Genomic DNA, 19093 nt, shown 5'->3' with positions numbered 1-19093 from the left:
AGAGGCCAATAATAAATCACAATAAAATAGGTAGAGCAATGTAAAATTTAAAAACTAGCTAAAAACTGGAACCCAATTAAAACCAAATCTAAAAACCCAACAGATACAAACTGCATATAAAAACACTAAAAAGCCTATTTAAAAAGAAGGGTCTTCAAATGCTTTTACATACCCGTTGGAGAGAGCAAAGCTCCTCTGGGAGGGTATCCCAAAGCCAAGGGGCCACAACCGAAAAGGGCCTTTTCTTGTCTCGTCCACTGGATCTCAGTCAATGGCAGGGCTGCAAACCGGGTCTGTGATTGCTGAATGGAGGCCCTGTGATGCAGAGGATTTGTATGGGCAAATGTGGTATCCATCAAAATAGCTCCAAGCCACATAGCGCTTTAAAGGTAAAAAAACAAGACGTTGAATGTAGTCCAGAAGCAAAGAAGCAGCAGTGAAGTTGCCACAGGGTGCAATACTCAAGAAGTGACTCAGGGTGCAATACTCAAGAAGTGACTCGTGCCCATGAGCATCCTTGTGGCAACCTAGTATCCTAACAAAAACATCCTCCTAACTAATGAACTTCCTAAATGAAGCATAAGTACTTTGCATGCACTGCTGCTGCCTTCTGGATTAAGTCTGTGCTTGTACAGGGAAGGGAGATTTTGCCAATCTATCTCGCCCCGGAAGTGGGTTCCTGAAGGGTGGAGGAAATCGGCAAAAATCCTCTCCCCATGCAACCAGCTGAGCACTGTCAGTTCATTAGGATGTTGACCATTGGGGTGTAATTCTGGGAATTGTTCAACTGCATTTTTGTTTACAATAAGAATAGTTGCCAACATGATGGACCAGCCCTCCATTAATGGTAGGAATCTGTGGGGCTGTTGTAGAATGACTTGAACTGCCTCCAGATAGCAGTGCACCATTCTCTCCATTGTTTCTAGTGGAAGGAGTGCTGCCCAGAGATGATTGTAAGTCATTCAACAGCAGCCCCATTGCTACACCTTGAGGGCTGCTTTTTAAGTTGTGCAGCAGCCCTACCATCGACAGAGGGCTGCTCATCATGTCAGTCACTATTTCTAATGAGCTATAATAAAGGTGTAAGATGCTCCTTTTCCTTCTGTTTCACCAAAACCAAGTTTATTTTTGTATATATTCTCTCTCTCTCTCTCTCTCTCTCTCTTTCTCTCTTTCTCTCTCTCTCTCTCTCTCTCACACACACACACACACACTCTCTCTCTCTTTTAAAATGACGTGACTTTTTTTTAACACTAGAGGGAGCAGTGGATTCTTGTATGATTTTACCTAATATATTTGCTTCTACCTTTCCCTGTTAAAAACTCACACACATGCTCACACACACCATCACCTCCCCTCATAATACTTGAGATTGTTCTGACCTTGATTGGCCATTGCATGCTACACATTCTACTCCAGTGCTCAGGCCAGTGCTGGCACTGTTTATTTGGCAAGGATTGCCTAGAATGGTAGTGTGAATAAATGCCAAATGCTAAATGTATGACATAAGGCCCTGAAAATAATAGCACACCCATCAACAATTGCTGTGTTCTCTCCTAAACAGCTTAGGGGCATTCAGTGGGCTTTTTAAGGGATGGTAAATAGAAACGTTAGGGTTTGAGGAATTGCTCTCATTCCACAGGATATAATGATTGAAATCATGAAGCAGCTGCTAAATCTTTAGTTTATTACTACTACTACTACTACTACTACTACTACTACTACCTGACTGAATCAACCCTGTCGGGTTGCTTGGCTAGGCTTCTCCTAAAACTATTCTGTATTTATCAGTAGGTTCAAAATGCTGCCACCAAGTAGGGATGTGCAAATTGATTCGGGTGCAAATCGATTTGTACCCAAATCTAGCTGATTTGGATGATTTGGAGACAAAACAAATCATCCCTGTGGTCCATTTGCTAGATTCGGGTTCAAATTAAAACGTATCTGTTTGGCCTGGCTTTCCAGGGTTTTTTAATCAGTTTTAATATTTTAACCCGGTTTAAGGGTTTTTAATAACTGCGACTGTTTAATTGTTGTTTTAGAATGTTTTTAAATTGTTAATTGTTGTTATATTGTTTTTTTTAATTTTTGTTTTAGCTCTTTACTGTTTTAATGGTTTGTTTTAATTGTAAACTGCCCTGAGCAATTTTGGAAGGGCGGTATAAAAATCAAATAAATAAGTAAATAAATAATGCTCCCTGACTGTTGAATTAGATACTTACTGGTTTTGTCCTTAGGGGAATTGGTTTTGCTTTATTTTCTGAGGTGACAGTGATTGGATCTTGACGTGCAGTGCTATTTGTTGGATAGTTGTGAGCCAAACACATCCCCCACCCAAATGGGCAGCCTTAACCACACCATGAAGTGCATTCACATGGACAAACCTAAGTGTGCACTGGTGGACTCTAGATAATAGTTTATATTCTGCCCTATATCCATGCCTCAGATTATTAAGAATTTCAGAGCAAGAGATACTTGATCAAAGGAAGGCCCACAAACAAATTCTTCTATGAATAACTCTCATCTCAGTAAAAGTTAGAACCATAAGAATTGCCTTCCTAGATAAGACCATGATCAATCAAGTTTAGTATCATTTCCCTATCAATTCATATAGGGAATGAATTGCTAGTCATATGTCTCTGGAAGCTCGCTAGGAGGGCATCAACTGTTGGCATCTCATACTGTAGACGTATACTGCCTCTGAAGATTAGAATGGGACAGTGGTTGAGTGGTGGAACACCTGCTTTGCATGCAGGTGGTCCCAGGTTCAGTCCTTGGCATCTCTAGTGGTGGTTGGGAAAGACCCCTATCTGAAACCCTAGAGAACTGCTGCCAGTCAGACTAGACAGCATTGATCTAGAGCAGGGCTTTACAGCTTTGACCCTCCAGCTATTTTTAGACTACAACTCCCATAATACCCAGCCTCAGTGGCCATTAGCCAGGGATTATGGGAGTTGTATGCCATCATTTGCAGGAGGGCCAAAGTTGTGCAGCCCTGATCTAGATCAAGGGTTCCCAACCGTGGGCCTCTAAATGATGATGTTGAACTACCATCATCCCCAGCTGCCAAAGGTGATGGAGATGATGGGAGTTGTAGGCTAAGAACATCCTGGGACCATGGTTGAAAATCCTTGATCTAGATGGATCAATGGTTCATTGTAGAGCAGCTTCAGATGAAGATGGAGTTTTGATCTAGCTGTCATGGTTGATAGCCTTAGGTAGCCTATCCATACATTTGTCTAACCCATTAACAAAGTTACCTAAACCAGAAACAGTCATCAGTTTTTAGGATTCAATGTTATGCACTGTAGAAGTTTTGTCAGTCTATCAGTCCTCTTCAGTGGGTGCTTTGAGTTCTAATTGCACTGTATCTGTGCTGTATCACATCGTTTCAAAACCTGTGTGCTCTTCAGGTGTCTTTTCTTCTAAACTAAAAAGATTCAAATGCTTTAGACTTTCCTCACCAGAAGATTCTCCAAGCCTTTGATCAGTTTAGGCTGTAATCCTATGCACACTTACATGAAAGTACTTCTGTTTGAACAAAATGGAACTTACTTCTGAGTAAACATGGTTATGTTGGCTGCAAGTTCCCTTTCTTTTCTTCTTTGAGTTCTAGGATATCGTTTTTGGGATTAGATAATCAGGACTGTATCTACTATTCTAACTGTGGCTGCACCACAAATTTATATAATTGAATTTGTACTGGCTGTGTTTCATGCTGAGAGCCTAAAAATAGAAATACCTAAAATAAACTAAAATCATGAGCCAGTCAATGTAGCACGAATTTGGGAGGACTGAAACTCATTCTGTCTATTCCGTTGTCAAATATGACTGACACGTTGTTGAGGAAGTGGCACTCAGTGCATGCAAATTGCATGTTTAAAACTATATTATTTTTCTCAAGTTAAATATTTATAGAGGCTGTTCTCATGAACAGCCCTAGCCCAGGCTAGGGCAGCAGGGCTAGGCTGCTTATGTGGAGTGCCAAGATCTGTGCAGATCCCAGCACTCCTGGCCAGCCAAACCTTACTTTCAATCCCAGCTCTTAGCCAAGGTTAAAGTAGTGAGGGCTCCCTTAACGTGGCTGCTGAGATTGTGCAGCCCAAGGAGACACAGAGATGGGTGCCTAGCTGTGCCTAGCCCACACTCGATGCACAGTGCATTGTGGGATACCTGGAGGCCGGGACACGTTGTCCCGGCCTCCGGAGCTCTGCACTACCTGGCACAGTGCTGCTCGTCTGGGATTGTGGTCCATGCTCACAGCAATGTTGGAAGGATTGTCTGGTGGGGGGAGGGAAGGATTTGCAGCCTTCCATCCTGCTTGCCCGCTAACCCTCCCAAATGGTCGTGTGAATAACTCCATCATGTATTTGTTAGAAGGGACCTAATGGCAATTGTAAGTTGAACTGACCAGGTATCAAAGTTGTTGAACTGGTTACCAAACTTTTTTTTAAAAAAAAAAAGTATACCTGAGCCAGAGCTGAACCGGAGAACCTAGATTATGGTTTGATTCTATGGCTGCTTAGAACTAAAGGGTACTACTTTCTACACTAACAACTGAGCAGACTCTAGGAATCTTGGGCTTATATCTAAAACTGAAAGCAAAAACTGGAATCGTTTCTGACAGCCCCCCGCCGCCACCCCACACACACCCCTTTGAAGCTTATTACAAATGTTAAAATAAATTCCATAGATAGAGGATTAATAAAGTAAAGGTAGAACAGGTGAATTAGTCAAAACTACATGGTGAATGGCTTCTCCACATAAATAGAAATAGGGTTGTTTGAACCTGTTGTACACTTTGCATTGCAGAGAGTGCTAGATAGTTTCAGTGGTATTAGTCTGAATACCTGATATTTTTGAGGTTTGTATTTATTTTGTTATTAATTTGAGGCTGTTCTCTGGGGATAATTGATCATTCACATCTAGAGGAATTCTGCATAATGCTATATACTGCTCTTTTTGTTTTTGAATGTTGGTTATATTGATGATGAGGCATTTTTCCAAGGACTCTGCCAATGATGTTGGTTTCCCCAGAGAATAGTATCTCTGAGTAGAAAGTGCTTCAAATTAATGAACTACTCAGTTAATTTTCTTGTGCCCCTCCACGGTTGTGTTATTAGTTGCCCTTCTAATACTTACTTTCTCCACATTAAATAAGAGATCTGAGTGTGTCCAGACCAGCATTCTTGTCACTTTGATTTTTAGGTTCCTTGCTGCCATTGTACTTCGTGTTTTTCCAGCATAAATAGGCATACCTGCATCTACTGTATATAACCTCCACAACCACCCCAAATAAAGTTGATGCACTATGCTTTAAATTTAAAACAAGGAGGGAGGGGTCTGTGAGACAAAACTCTGTAGTAGTGTTTCAGTGCTATGGAATAGCCAGATTTAGATTCTGCTAAAAGAAATTTAAAAAAACATAGAAAGGTGTCCATGATAAACAGATGTATATAAGAACAGCCCTGCTAGATCAGGCCCAAGACCACATCACAGTGGCCCACCAAATGCCTCTGAGAAGCCCATAGGCAAGAGGTGAGGGCATGCCTTCTCTCTTGCTGTTGTTCTCATGCAACTGGTATTTAAAGGCATCTGTCTAGACCTATCATGGGAATTGTTTTGCCTCTCTAACAAGTTTAAGCTTTTGTTGGGGGCGGGGATGTGGGGACAGAATCCTGGAAGTACAGGCCTAAAAAGAACAATCTGTGACAAGCCAAGCAATGCAGCATGGACCGTGTTACTTTCAGCCACAACTATCAGTAGCGCCTGTCATAAAAAACAACAAACTTTGATCTGAACACACCCTAATTCTTTCCATGCAAGATCTGGCATCTTGCTGTAGCTGTGTGCCCCTTTCCAGTCCTACCATATTCTAGGGAATCCTCTTTGTTAAAATCTTTGATAGCCTGACACATTGCCTCATATGCATCAGTTGTACTGTGTACCAGGGTGGATGAGTACAATAGGTGAATAGGATGTCTCTTTTGTATATTCTGTAAGATTGGTATTCAAACTATTTATTGAACTGAGGGAAAGTTATAGCTGATCCATGTTCATAGTGGTTCATAAAGATGAAGTATGTTTAAAATTAGGAACAGAAATGAAGGAATAAAGTGAGCAGCTTGCAAAGTATAGGAAAGATGCAGTTAGGAAGTGTGTCTGATTTAGCAGTGGAAGAGATTAATATAGGAATACTGAGAGCTGTCCATGCTGTTAAATATCAAAAATCCAAACAAAAATAGAAGGACCAGCTGTATCATCTAATATGTTAGATAACACCTTTTAATTTAGTGCAGTTGAATGCAGTGGATGCCATTTGGAGGGGAAGTGTGAAATATTGATACACTGGAAAATACTAACTGTAACAGATTATAAGGGCTGGTACAAATGAAATGGTTGCCAAGTGGAGGCCCTTTTAATTTCCTTCCAATGACAGATGTCTCTGGGACGCAAGCCATTAATCTGTTGTGTTTTGCTATGCAGATTTGGAAATTTTTGCCACACCACCACAAATATATGCCACATAGAAAAGTAGCAGTGTCATGGAGAAGTTCTGCTAATCTACATGTGAGCCATATTAATGTGTTGCAACACAGAAAGAATGGCTAACTTGAGGGAATTGCTCAAAGTAAACCCATTGAAATTATGTATTTATTGTTTGTTTATTTAACACATTTGTATACTGCCCAAAATGCAAGGCAGTTTACAACACAAAAATAAAAACAACAGATAAAAAGATTAAAACATTACAACAATTAAAATTTAAAACATTATTAAAACTATTTAAAAGATAATTAAAACAATACCTAATTAAAAGCCTGGCTGAACAAATGCTTCTTGACAGCCTTTTTAAGTTGTAAGGGCAAGTTAGGCTTAACTTGTCCTTTTACATTCATTGAGACTATTCAAAGTAATTTAAAAGAGCCTCTATGTTGTGTTTAGAGCATAAGGCCCTGCATTTTTTATTATATATATATATATATATATATATATATATATATATATATATATATATGAAAAAAAATTTAATACTGTAATACATTGCACAAGTTAAAATACCTTTGAAACAGAATTCTAAATTGCTCAGAAAAGGAGGGCTTTCAGAGTCAAACTGTTATTTAAGAATATAGAATGGTACAAAGAGAACCTTTCATATGAAATGAGAATCTTTTCAAAGCTTCTGTAGCTGCTTTTAAAAGTATTTTTTATAACTTGAAAGGAGGAAAAAGATTTGAGATGTTTTGTAGATGCCCTTTCTCCTCTTAGATCAACTTTAAATGTCTGGTTTGTATCTCTTTTCTACTTACAGAAGTTAAATGAGTAACTTCTTGCAGATCATCCCTTTCCAACTGTCTGTTTTTACATATATATCTGTCATTACTAGTTTAGGAAAGGGTACTTTGAGCAAAATGATGATTTTTGTTCCACATTTTTGTTGTATGTACTATAAAAATGCTTGACCTATGTTCTAATACAAGTATGTGGATGTAAAGTGGTTTTCATAAAGTAAACCATTCTGAGGCATTTAAAAATACATTTTGGTGACAAAGTAAATAAGCAGCGTTATTTTAGAAGGCACTAAAACCAGATGGTCTCTTCATAGGTCTAAAGACCAGTCTGTTTGCCTTACTCAGAGTTATGAAGTTAACCAGTGCTCCAAAGCACTGGGTTGTTGTCCACTCTGCGTTTGAGAGTTCACAACTATACTCATACTGTTGTTACTCACACTGTTGTTACCTGGCATCTAGAACAGACTGCCCCATGGGGCATATGGGTTATCATATCTTGTGGTTAAAACCAGAGATGTCTGTGCCCTACTGGATCAGAGATGTATATTAATGGTAGTATGTCCTCGAAAAAATGGGGAAAGTAGAGGATGTCTTCTGTCCAAGATCTTCTGTCTAGATCAGGGCTGCTCCACTTTGGCTCTCCAACTGTTGTTGGACTACAACTCCCACCATCCCCAGCTACAGTGGCCAGTAGTCAGACATTATGGCAGTTGTCATCCAGCAACAACTGGAGGACCAAAGTTATGTTGCCCTTGTTTGTATGGTCTGAGCAAGGAAAAGGAGGCAGAAGCTTGACAAGTGGTGTTCTTTGTGACTTCTGTGCATTAAAGTCTTCCATTTCAGAAAAAGGCCTCTCTGATGAGTCCCTAACTGTTTAGGGTGGCAGTGCTATATTGGAACTGAAGGGTGCTGAAGCAGGATAAGCACCTGATCAAACCAGTAGGAGGAAAATGGCAGATACTGTGGGCAAGGAGAGTATGGGAGCCAGGAATTCTAGGTTAAAGAAGGGGAGGGGCATAGTGGAACTTGGCGAAAGAGGGAACATTGCATTTGTTTGAGAAAGTAATTTATTATTGACCTTGGAGGCAGTGGATTCCACTTCAGTATGCAGACCCAAATTGCTGCATAGCAGAGACTTGAGAAGGCTTTACATTCTGGATCTGTTGGAAAGTGCTAGAATTACCTGTAGAATGGCAGACGGTTGAGTATATTGTTTCCATTGCTACACTCTGACTAGATTTGTGAGATCATCATGCTATTATTTTTTTAAGCAAATCTCTATCAGCTTTTGGTTATACAATGGATTAATAGTAACAGCTGTGGGGGTAACAGGATTAAAGCAACCATACAACATTATCAGCTGTGAAATACACATGGCACGAGCCCTTTTATTGGCAGACAACTCAGGATTTACAGGATTATATGCAAAATAGGGAATGTTTTTGCAGAGCTTGCTTTGGCATCCGTTTTGAATAGCTGCTATCTTGGAACAACCTAAAAAAAATTAGGTTCTGATTCTTATATGCCCACATGCATAATACGCACTTAGGTGGACATGAGGCAGCTTGCAATGTTTTCTCTGGCAGGGCGTAAGCATGTAGTGGTAGAAAACAGAGAGCAGGTGACATCAACAACTTTATTTACAAACCTGCTTGGGTTGGGGGCACAGCCTCTGGGCTCAGAGCTGACAGAGAGGCAGGATGTGGGGCTCATTGTTGGATGACTCTCTTGGGTTCCCAACACCATCGTTTCTGACAAAACCTTGAAATTCCATCTTAATCAGTGGATTAAGATATCACCTGAAGACTGTCATCTTCAGAGTATCCCATCCTATTTGTTAGGCAAAATTTCTTGAACCCTCGCCATATAATGACAGGATCTATTGCCTCCCATACCTCTTTGATCTACCAGAGGATAACAGAAAGGTCTGGTTTCTTCCGACAGCTTGTTGGGGTGAATTCCCTCACCCCAGAGTACATCCACTCCACCCATTTCTTCCATAATAGCTGCTTGAACAGCCAGTTGCTGCTCATATCCATGACCTGCAGCTGGGCTCATCATCTCCCCACTGGGGATGATTGATTTTACTCCTTTGGGGAGGATGAAGGATTTTAATCCTTTGGAGAGGATTAATTTTATAGATGGCATTCTGTGGCACCTGAATGCGTCCAGTACCAGCATTCAGTGTCTCCTGGGGTGTTTTCCAACCAGACAGATCTAAGCCAGTCCTTGATTAAATGTTGATTCATCCATCCCCATTCGTGTGCATGTACTATCACCCCACGGAGCCACCTTGCATTCTTTTGCAGCATCTTCCTTTTAAACATGATTACAGAGGCAACTTCTCACCATTGCCAAGTGCCCCCAGCATCACTGTGAACCGGTTGTTTTCATTTCCAGTCATTTTCATTGTGGCAATTTTCTCCCCTTTCTTTGAAATGGTTTGCTTGAGAGAAAGGTCAAAGCTCCATGGTGCCTGGTCAACATTTGTGATTTGTCCGGTAGAGTACCGATGTCTCTTATGGAGCCACAGTATGAACCCTTGATACTGGCACAGCTAGTTCCCTATGTCCTGCAGCAGACATTGAGCTGCTGAAGTGCACCTCCAGATGGACAGCTTATGTCACTGCATAAAGAGGTGTTACTATTTTGCAGAGGCCTTGAAGGTGCTGAGGGGATCCATCCTTAGAGAAAGCTGAATTGCTTTTGAGCAGATTTCCCCAGTGCTGACAGCACACCCTTGGGATCGCCTATCCAGAACAAACTGGAGCAGTTGCCTTCCAAGTTCTGGGTGCTGAGCCCTATGGCCCTGGAGCCTGTGAAAGCAAACCTTGAAATTGAAGTTATGGCTTCTGTTTTCTCTAGAAGTGCACATTTGCTTCATTCATCCCAATTCTTAGCCTGCTGCATGGTTGCTGCTGCATTTCATTGTGTCCACAACTGAAAGTGTAAAATCTGTAGTGTAGCTGACTCTTCTTGCTACCATGTAGCTCCCTGTGGGGTGGGGGGCAGAGAGAGATGGAACCAGGCTCCCACCTCACTCCGAGAGGCACCTCCAGGTCTGCCCAGGAGCCCCAGAGGCAAATACCTGACTCCCAGGAACATCCCGCCCTGTGAAACGTAAAGGTTTGGTTGTCACTAACTCTGCTTTGATGTCTTTCAGTTGTCTGGAGGAAAGCTCAGCTTGGATGAGGCAGGAGGACAGGCAGAGTCAGGGAGAGCATTCAGGCTAGAGCTGTGGAAGAAACAGCAGCAAGTCTGGAAAGAGTATGGTTTCTAGGCAGCCTATTCCCTGGCATGAGGATGTTGGTTCTGTAACCAAGAGCCTGGAACTAAAGCAAGAGCCAGACCCTGAAACTAACACCCCAGCCCCCACACTGCCTTTCCCAGCGTTGCCCTGAAACCAGAAATCAGCCCTCCAGCATCCTCCCCCTCCCACAAATAAACCCCTTGGCTTCCCCAAAATTCAGCAATGGTTGTCTGCCTCAGCATTTAGGATCCTATTTCCCTCTCTTCCCAGTTTTTCCCTGTGTGGGGAAAGCACCTAATAAACAGGAAAAGATGGTATGTTGTAGAAGCTAATTGCATAAGAATTAAATGAACCCTTAAAATTATTCCATTGCTTTTGGCAAACACATTTTCTGGATGGGGTTTAATTCTAAGTAGATGTTAAAGATTGCAAATAAGGAATTACATAAGTGTTTTATTTCTTTATGCAACTTTATTGTATTCATCCACAAGATGATGAATTGAACTCAATTGTAATGAGGCATAGATGCTATAGATGCCATTTAAAAGGCCAAAAAAGAATATGAAGGGTACAAGTTGGCAGTCAGGATATTTTTTGAATGCTCTCAAATCTACTGAAGTAAGCTGGGAAGTCCTCACAATGTAAGAGTTCATGTGCACATGAGGGCTGTTGTGCCACAAGGAATTACTGATCAAACTGTAGGCATTTAGCTCCGATAGTTAATGTAAATCCCCAAATAGTGGAACAACTGAGATAGTAATGTATTAATTTTTCCCACTTGAATAGATAAGAGGATGAAAATGGAAAGTTTTGGCAGCATAATTCAAAAGCTTCAATGTTCCTCCTTTCTTTTTGCTCCGACTCTTATGAATTACAGGCAGAACCAGCAAATTAACCTTTTATATCAGAGGATTAGAGACAATGAATTGCGAGCTCAGCAAGCAAGACTGGGGCACATTGTGAACTGTGAAGACTCTTACGTGAATAGTTTCCAGGTAGGATGCAGTTATTTATTTGTTGTATTTGTTTATATGGGAATCCTGAATGCACTCATCCTGGATTGCAGATTTTCATATCATTGCAGGCTTGGGATCATCTCATGGTAATGTACATTACATTTGGAGAAACACAATACAAGCAGTTCTCAAGTTAAGACAAATGGAACTGAAGACGTGTGTAAATTGCCACCTTGTTTCAACTTTACAACTGTGTTTCAACTTTACAACACTTGCCAGGGAAACAGAGGCGCTGCTAGACAGCTGCCATGCATGGACTAGGGAAGGAGGTTACTATGACAGCTTAAGTTCACATTTGTCATTTAGACTAGTAGACTTGGTGACAATTGCTGCAATGTCCAAAACTGCAGAGGGACTGGCTGACTTGCTTGTCCAAGATGAGCCGCTGCTCACCCTGCTGCTGCTTCCATCCCTTCTCCTCCAGATTCAGTTGCTGTGCTGTGATGACAAGATGGAGAAAGCCTGGCCCATTCCCCCCAATAACCATTGCGCAAGAGGAGAAGGAAGAGATGGTAGCAGGCTTCCCAGTTGTCTCCCTTCCTCCCATGGAAAAGTGAGAAAGAGCCAGGAAGAGACAGGGTGGCAAGGGTTAACATCTTCCAATGCTCCACCATCAACTTCTCTGCTACATGTCTGTGAGTGACACAGCAGCAGAAAGAAATAAGAACCCAGCCTTTGTTCAGGAATCAAATCCTCATTTATAGCATCGTTTTCTATGAGTAAATAGGTTCAGAATGAAGACATTTCAATTTAATGGTTTTCAGGAACCAATTGTGTTGAAAGTCTGAGGATTTCCTTGAAAGTGTTTTTCTTTCTAAACTGTTTATACGCTTGCTGAGTCAAATGATGCTAATCTACTGAAAAGGCACAAACTTGTACCTTAATAACTATTTGAAAGGTATTCAAGGATTTGGGTTCAAGGGTATTCATTTCAAAACTAATTCTCATGAACAAACAAAATCTAACTAACAAAATGCTCCTTCACCCTTCACTGTGACATGCTAGTGTTCTCTGTATGAGAAGGCTTTGATGCAGGGGAGCTATTGAATAGTACAGTTTGAATAGGCTATGTCACATACTTTTTTTGAAGGTGTAGATTGGCCTCAAATGCCAGTGAAATCAGTGGACTTCCAAATCAATATTATTTGGATCAGTTAAGAACCTTGGTCACCCAAACATGTGATGAAATATTTGCTGGACTGTGTCATGTCAGACTGTAGGCAGATTGTCACTTTCAGTCAGTAGAAAGTCATTTAATAAGCACTGTCATTCTAGGTGAGCACTCAGACGTATAGATCCTTCCGGCAGTAGTATAATGGGGTTCTTCAACGTGGTCTCTGTCTTTTGCACTTCTGGGCTTCACACATGTGTGAAGACCATGTCAGGAACTTTTCAAGCTACTTGGCTCCTGTTTTGTTGGGTACCCCACCCCCAACCACTATATGTGGCTGTGCCTCTCCTCATCCCCTGGGGAGGGGGAGGTGTGCACTTCCATGCTCCTCCCCCTCATGATGTGGAGGGGCCAGCTGGTGTATTGTCCCAACCTGCTCTATAATCTATATGTGTTATCTTGCCAAAATGGCTACTCTCTTCACAGTGGTATGTGATAGAGCCTCCTCGGTGAGCCCTGTTCAGCAGTATGAGGCTAATAATCTCATTGTCACTGACTCCTTCTGTCAACTTGTCATTTTCCTTCTTCAAAGCAGCCTCAGTATGAGAACACAGCAATACAAGCTCAATTTGCGGAGAGATCTGTGGTCCATTGTGAAAGGGAAGAACTGGAACCAAAGCTTGTAGCAGTACAGAGTAAGGAGCTGCAACTTAGTGAGTTCCTCAAACAAGTGGCAAACAGATCCAATGAAGACAAAAAGAAAATGGAAGAGAAGGTGGGTCTCACACCAGGTTTTCCAAAATAGTTGTATTGCTGTGACCTAAAACATGTATGTCTTAGTTATTTAAGGCTTCTAGTTTGTCCCTACTATCTTGTGATACATGCTATGCTTGCAAAAAACAAAAATAGCCCCCCATTGGACTTGAACTGCATTATATTAGAAGATGGGAGTAATGAGTATGCATAGTAAATTGAATTGCACCATATTTATTTCACCCAGTGTTTTAATAAAAACAAAAGCCCTTGAGCTTATTTGGTTTTAGATTATTAAACCAGCAATCCTAGGAAAAAGTATAAGAGAGGGGTGTTAGATTGGTGTTCATGCAGTCCATTTGAGCTTGTTTGCAGGGTCCTCTGCTAGGATGAGAATACTAGAAATAAAAGGCAAAATAGTGCTTAATGCAATAGCCCAAGGAATTGTTGTGATCAGTACTCTGTGATAAATATATAAATCTCAAAATTCTGTTCCAAGATCAGCTCTGTGACCTGTACATTGTGAAAATGAAGCAAATGAACATATATTTGCTAATTTATTACTTTGTTCTGATTCCTTGTGCAGCCCTGAGAAGGAAAAATAATATATGCAAGGCACCATTGCCCTAGCACCTGACCTTGTGGAAATCCTGTTTCTGTCTCTTAACCAACCTTCCTTCTTTCCTTCCCTCCCTCCCTCCCTTCTTCCTTCCTTCCTTGGTGGCACCATCTAATTACGGGCACTTCCATGAGGTTGTTTCACTGCTGATATACAGTATAATGAATGTTTGAATGTAACTGCTTGGCGCATGAACTGAAGAAGTTCCACTTGCACAAGGGGGGAGGGGCATTTTTGCTGATCTCCCCTTCCCTCTGCAGTCCCCTGTACCCTGCCGAAAATCTGATCCTGAGGATTGGGGTTCCCCTTGAGAAGGATGGCCATTGGCCTAGGGGCTGCAGCGGGATGGGGGGGGGGGGGCTTCAGTAAATTTGCAAGTGGAACTTCCACTCATGCTACAAGCACTCAAACAACCCAAAATACCTTATTGTGAAAAAGAGAAGACCTACAGTTCTTCATGATGAAATGAATTTTTATTTTTTTGGGCCTGAAAATTCTTGTGGATTGAGCAGTATTATGTAGTGCCATGTAAGTTTAAAATTGTTTTTCTTAGAAGAAAAAGAAACAGTATTTGTTAACAAAGAAATTGCCAAGGGACATGTACCTGTGCTGGCATTGATTATCAGGCACAATAAAGACATTCTTGTTTAAGATTGACAGTGACATAAGAGTGCTGTAAGAAATCTGCTTCAACGTTCAGCATGTTGTCCTCTGATGGAGTTGTCAAACTGTCAAGGACAAACTTTAGGCTGAGATTTGTGTTGTGTTTTGCTCCGAATGGTATGTACTGATAGTTTCAGTTTTCTTATTCCAGTTGCAGACACACATCCAAGAAATAGACCTCCAGGGCATCTTTTTCTTATGATGCTAGTCAATCCCCTTGCAGGTTTGCAAGACGCTGTCCATGTCCGTGCACTGAAGGATGAGGGGGAGCAGTTTTTGTGGGTCTCTCTCCTCCACACAGGCCCTTTCCATAGACTAGGCCACGATCCAAAGAGCTACTTTAACTCAGTAAGCCTTTTCTATTCTCTTTGATTAAGCAGGAAATTCACCCTGCTTTGTCACTGTCTGCTTGTGAAAATTCTTTCACTTTCAAGAGTGGTTTGCCATGTGGCACGGTAGGTTGAGGAGGCTGTTATTGGGGAATAAAAGCCCAAGGCCCCTGTGGCCAATTGGAACTGTGGCTTTTGGATCCCAGCCAAAATGCGAAGGATGTGCATAATGAATCTGGAGTTAATTGTCTGAAAATAAGCAATAACGCATTGGAATGTATGGTCGCAATATAGTATGAACTTATATACAGGATCTATCTATAAAATGTAGATATCTATGGATGTGTGTTTCTGCACAGGTGAGAAAGGAGCTATTGGTACAAGGCTTAATACTATGTTTCTTTGTATGTTTTACACCCAACCACACACTTTACAGAACATATATTTATGTTTCATGTACAGTATAAAGTGTGTGTGTGTTTATAGAATTTATAGAAGAATTTATAGAAAAGAATTTATAGAAAAGCCAAGAGTGAATCTTTCTTTTTTTTCTAGGCAGCACACACACACACACACACACACACACACACACTCACACTATATATATATATATATAGAGAGAGAGAGAGAGAGAGAAATAGATAGATAGATATACACATACACGCACTGTGTCTGTGTGTGTGTGTGTGTGTGTGTGTGTGTGTGTGTGTATGTTTTGTGATCTCCAAATGACTGGCTCTTAAATAAAGGAAAAACAGCTCTAGACAGACATGTAGTAATTATTATAGAAATGTTTAACCATGACAATTGTAAGCAAGAACTCTTAGCTTGAGAAAGATAAATATAATCTTGCTCTTTGTTTATCTTTTAATAAAAACAGTTAAGAATGAAAAATCTATTTTCAAATTACCTTATGATTTGTTTCCTACCACATATAATGAAAAATTTAACCTTGTTCCCTTTCTAGCTCAAAACCAGAGACAGGTACATAAGCAGCCTGAAAAAGAAATGCCAAAAAGAATCGGAGCAAAACAAAGAAAAACAGAGAAGAATTGAAACACTTGAAAAGTACCTGGCTGACTTGCCAACATTGGATGATGTTGAAAGTCAAAGCAAACAGGTAATCTCAGTTTCACCATGTTCCGCCAAAGACAAACAACTCATTTAGACCTTTTTCTGAATACCTATTATAAATGGCCATGCGTAATACTTACACACAGTACAATCTGATAAAATTTCAAAAGGACATAATCATCTGGGAATTGAGTGCTGCCAAATACCTCCTGTGGAGGTCCCATTTCTTTTATTGGAGTTCACACAGGAGACAGTTCCAATAGATTGTGCTCCAGATAAGTTGAGCATAATTACCATAATTTTAGGGAGAAAACATTAATACATAGGTTATAAATTTGCAGATGCCCAAACTTTAAACTCATATTTATTATTGTTCAGTTGGATTATTTTATTTTTGTGCTAAGGGAGAAAATATCAATGTATACAAACAAGTGAATGCTGTAATGTCCAATTTATTTTGTTCAATCAGCACATCTATACAGTTTGTTGCAGTATAATACATCTTTTCTTAAGATCTCAGGACAAATACTTAAAACCATTTAACAGAAGTAAAGTTCTCAGGGCACACTAATTTCTTTTAAAAACAAACAAACTTTTATTTAGTATTTTTTTCCAATAATGCAAAACAACCAGAGGAGCAAACAACTACCCATCAAAAACCAATAATATAAAAAAATGAGACTAAAACAAAGTGTGTGCTCTGCTTTAACAAAGTGAACCCATTTGACAGAATTGTAAGGCTGGAGAGATTTTGACTATTGGATATTAGAGAGATAATTTCAAGGCTGGTTCTTGGTATAGAATAGCATTTAGCTTTATTTATTGTTTGGAAGCATTATTGCAGATAATAATAAACCTCCTCAGAAAGGCACCAGTAAAGTGTGAATGGTTCCTTAATCTTTCCCAATGCCCAGGCATGGTCCTTTCATGAGACAAAGTGAGGCAGTTGCATCAGGTGGCAGGTTATGGGGGCCTCAGCAGTGTGGCAAGGTGCCCCCAAACCACTGTCAGAGCAGCTGTTTGAGGATATTTTGACCCTGGAAAGCTATGTGAGTAGGGGTGTGCACGGAACCGCCAAACTGCGGTCCGGCACTGGGGTGGGGGGTGGCTTTAAGAGCGGGGGGAGGGTTTACTTACCCCTCCCGCCGCTTTCCCGCTCTGGTGCCGTAATTTCAGTAGTAATTGGGGCGGCAGGATACCTCCCTGCCACCCCTTCCCCGCTGTCGCTATGAAAAACTCCCAGGAGTCCTTTGTGCGTACGCACGTTGTGCGCGCGCTTCACATCTCTGTGATGTGCGCACGCGCAAAGGACTCCTGGGAGTTTTTCATAGCAACAGCGGGGAAGGGGCGGCAGGGAGGTATGAGCCCCTGGTGGCGCAGTGGTAAAACTGCCGCCCTGTAACCAGAAGGTTACAAGTTCGATCCTGACCAGGGGCTCAAGGTTGACTCAGCCTTCCATCCTTCCGAGGTCGGTAAAATGAGTACCCAGAATGTTGGGGGCAATATGCTAAATCATTGTAAACCGCTTAGAGAGCTCTGGCTATAAAGCGGTATATAAATGTAAGTGCTATTGCTATTGCTATTGCTAATTACTACTGAAATTACGGCGCCAGAGCGGGAAAGCGGCGGGAGGGATAAGTAAACCTCCCCCCGCTCTTAAAGGCACCCCCCCCACACAACTGGACTGGTCCGGAGGCCTTTATAATGGCCTCCAGACCGGTCTGAGCCCATCCCTATATGTGAGGAATCCTTCTCCTCACACTCCTTTCAAAGCTTGCAAGAAGCACAAGGAGAAAAGAGGAGGCTGCTGGCAACCTTCCCTCTTCCTCATACCCCACCCCACCTCCAGAGCCTTCGGTTGGCTCTGAAAGGTGGCTGGCCCCCACCAGGGGTGTGAGGCAAGGTAGCATGTGGTGTCTCGCCTCAGGCACTGCAATACTTTGGCCACCTTGCCAATGCCTATCTTGAATGGACAAGGAACCAGTTCTTGTTTTCTCTTACACAATGTGTGTGCACGCTGCCGCCGCCGCTCCCCCCATCTCAGTCCTCTGAGACAATTTGATTACCAAAGCAGCTTAAAGAGTGCCATGGGATTCCCTGGCCCTGCTCCCTCTTTTCTGCTTTGTATTGCTTGCTTCCTTTTCCAGAACAAGAGTGGGCATCTCAGGGTAAACAATCTGTCTTGGTTCTGCCTCACTTGCACTTGAGGAAGCTTGGGCAGTAGTTTTCCTTCTCTTAAGCAGCATCGTTTCAAGGCATAGTTTAAGACCCCGTGATTTGTGGTAATGATGCCTCACCATGAAACTGTTTGGCTGTTCTGTAGCTGCAAGTTCTGGAAGAAAAGAACAAGCAGCTGAAAGCTACGACGGCTGAGCTAGAAAAGGCGCTTGAGGAGTCCAGGACACAATGTAAAGAAAAAGAATTACAACTGGTCTGTCAGAAGAAGAAAGAAAAAGAATTGGTAACTGCAGTACAGAGGTATGATTTAACATACTTGACACTGTTGCTCTGCATGGGCTATTTCAAATCCATTTGGTGCCTCTCTGGAGAGGTCAGATAAAGTGAACTCTGTTGTAATGTCAACTGTCCCACTACACAAGAGGAGGTAATGCCCCTGAGATTTAACTGACTGCAGCAACATCACAGAGTTGCTGCTTTTGGAAAGGGCAGGCGGCGAAGGACTGGAAACAGCAGGTTGAGTTGAGAAGAAATAACTAACAAAAAAAGCAAAAAGGAAATTGCTTGATGGCTGCTTTGATCTAGTAACTAATTACATATTTGGTCATAATAGGGACCAAAGACTGCCAACCTGTGGGCAGCATTCAACCTGCAAAAAGCTGCTTGGTTGCTCCAGATGTCATGTTGAGGGTATTAGGTGTGCTCCTGGTAGCACCACTGTCACTTTAAATGTATGCTGCATGACTGCAGCAGCTGGATAATTTTCTAGCCAAGTTTTGTGGCAGGATACAAATGTGGGGTAAACAAA

General features: G+C 41.6%; 1 protein-coding gene across 3 annotated transcripts in view; it reads left to right on the top strand.

Moving 5' to 3' along the window:
• Nucleotides 1-19093, top strand: part of CEP85L (centrosomal protein 85 like) — a 163152-nt gene that overhangs the window by 118238 nt on the left and 25821 nt on the right. For 2 of the 3 annotated variants that reach the window (XM_053281068.1, XM_053281247.1), the window contains exons 5-8: nucleotides 11420-11537; nucleotides 13262-13444; nucleotides 16001-16153; nucleotides 18431-18585. In XM_053281068.1, coding sequence (XP_053137043.1) covers nucleotides 11420-11537; nucleotides 13262-13444; nucleotides 16001-16153; nucleotides 18431-18585 — 609 coding nt within the window. The remainder of the gene's footprint in view (nucleotides 1-11419; nucleotides 11538-13261; nucleotides 13445-16000; nucleotides 16154-18430; nucleotides 18586-19093) is intronic. The other variant, XM_053281153.1, reaches the window with a different exon arrangement.

Source organism: Hemicordylus capensis, chromosome 1 (genome assembly GCF_027244095.1).
Source record: "Hemicordylus capensis ecotype Gifberg chromosome 1, rHemCap1.1.pri, whole genome shotgun sequence".
Lineage (NCBI taxonomy): Eukaryota > Metazoa > Chordata > Lepidosauria > Squamata > Cordylidae > Hemicordylus > Hemicordylus capensis.
Note: the sequence above shows the minus strand (reverse complement) of the source record. Positions and strands in the feature narration are given on the sequence as shown.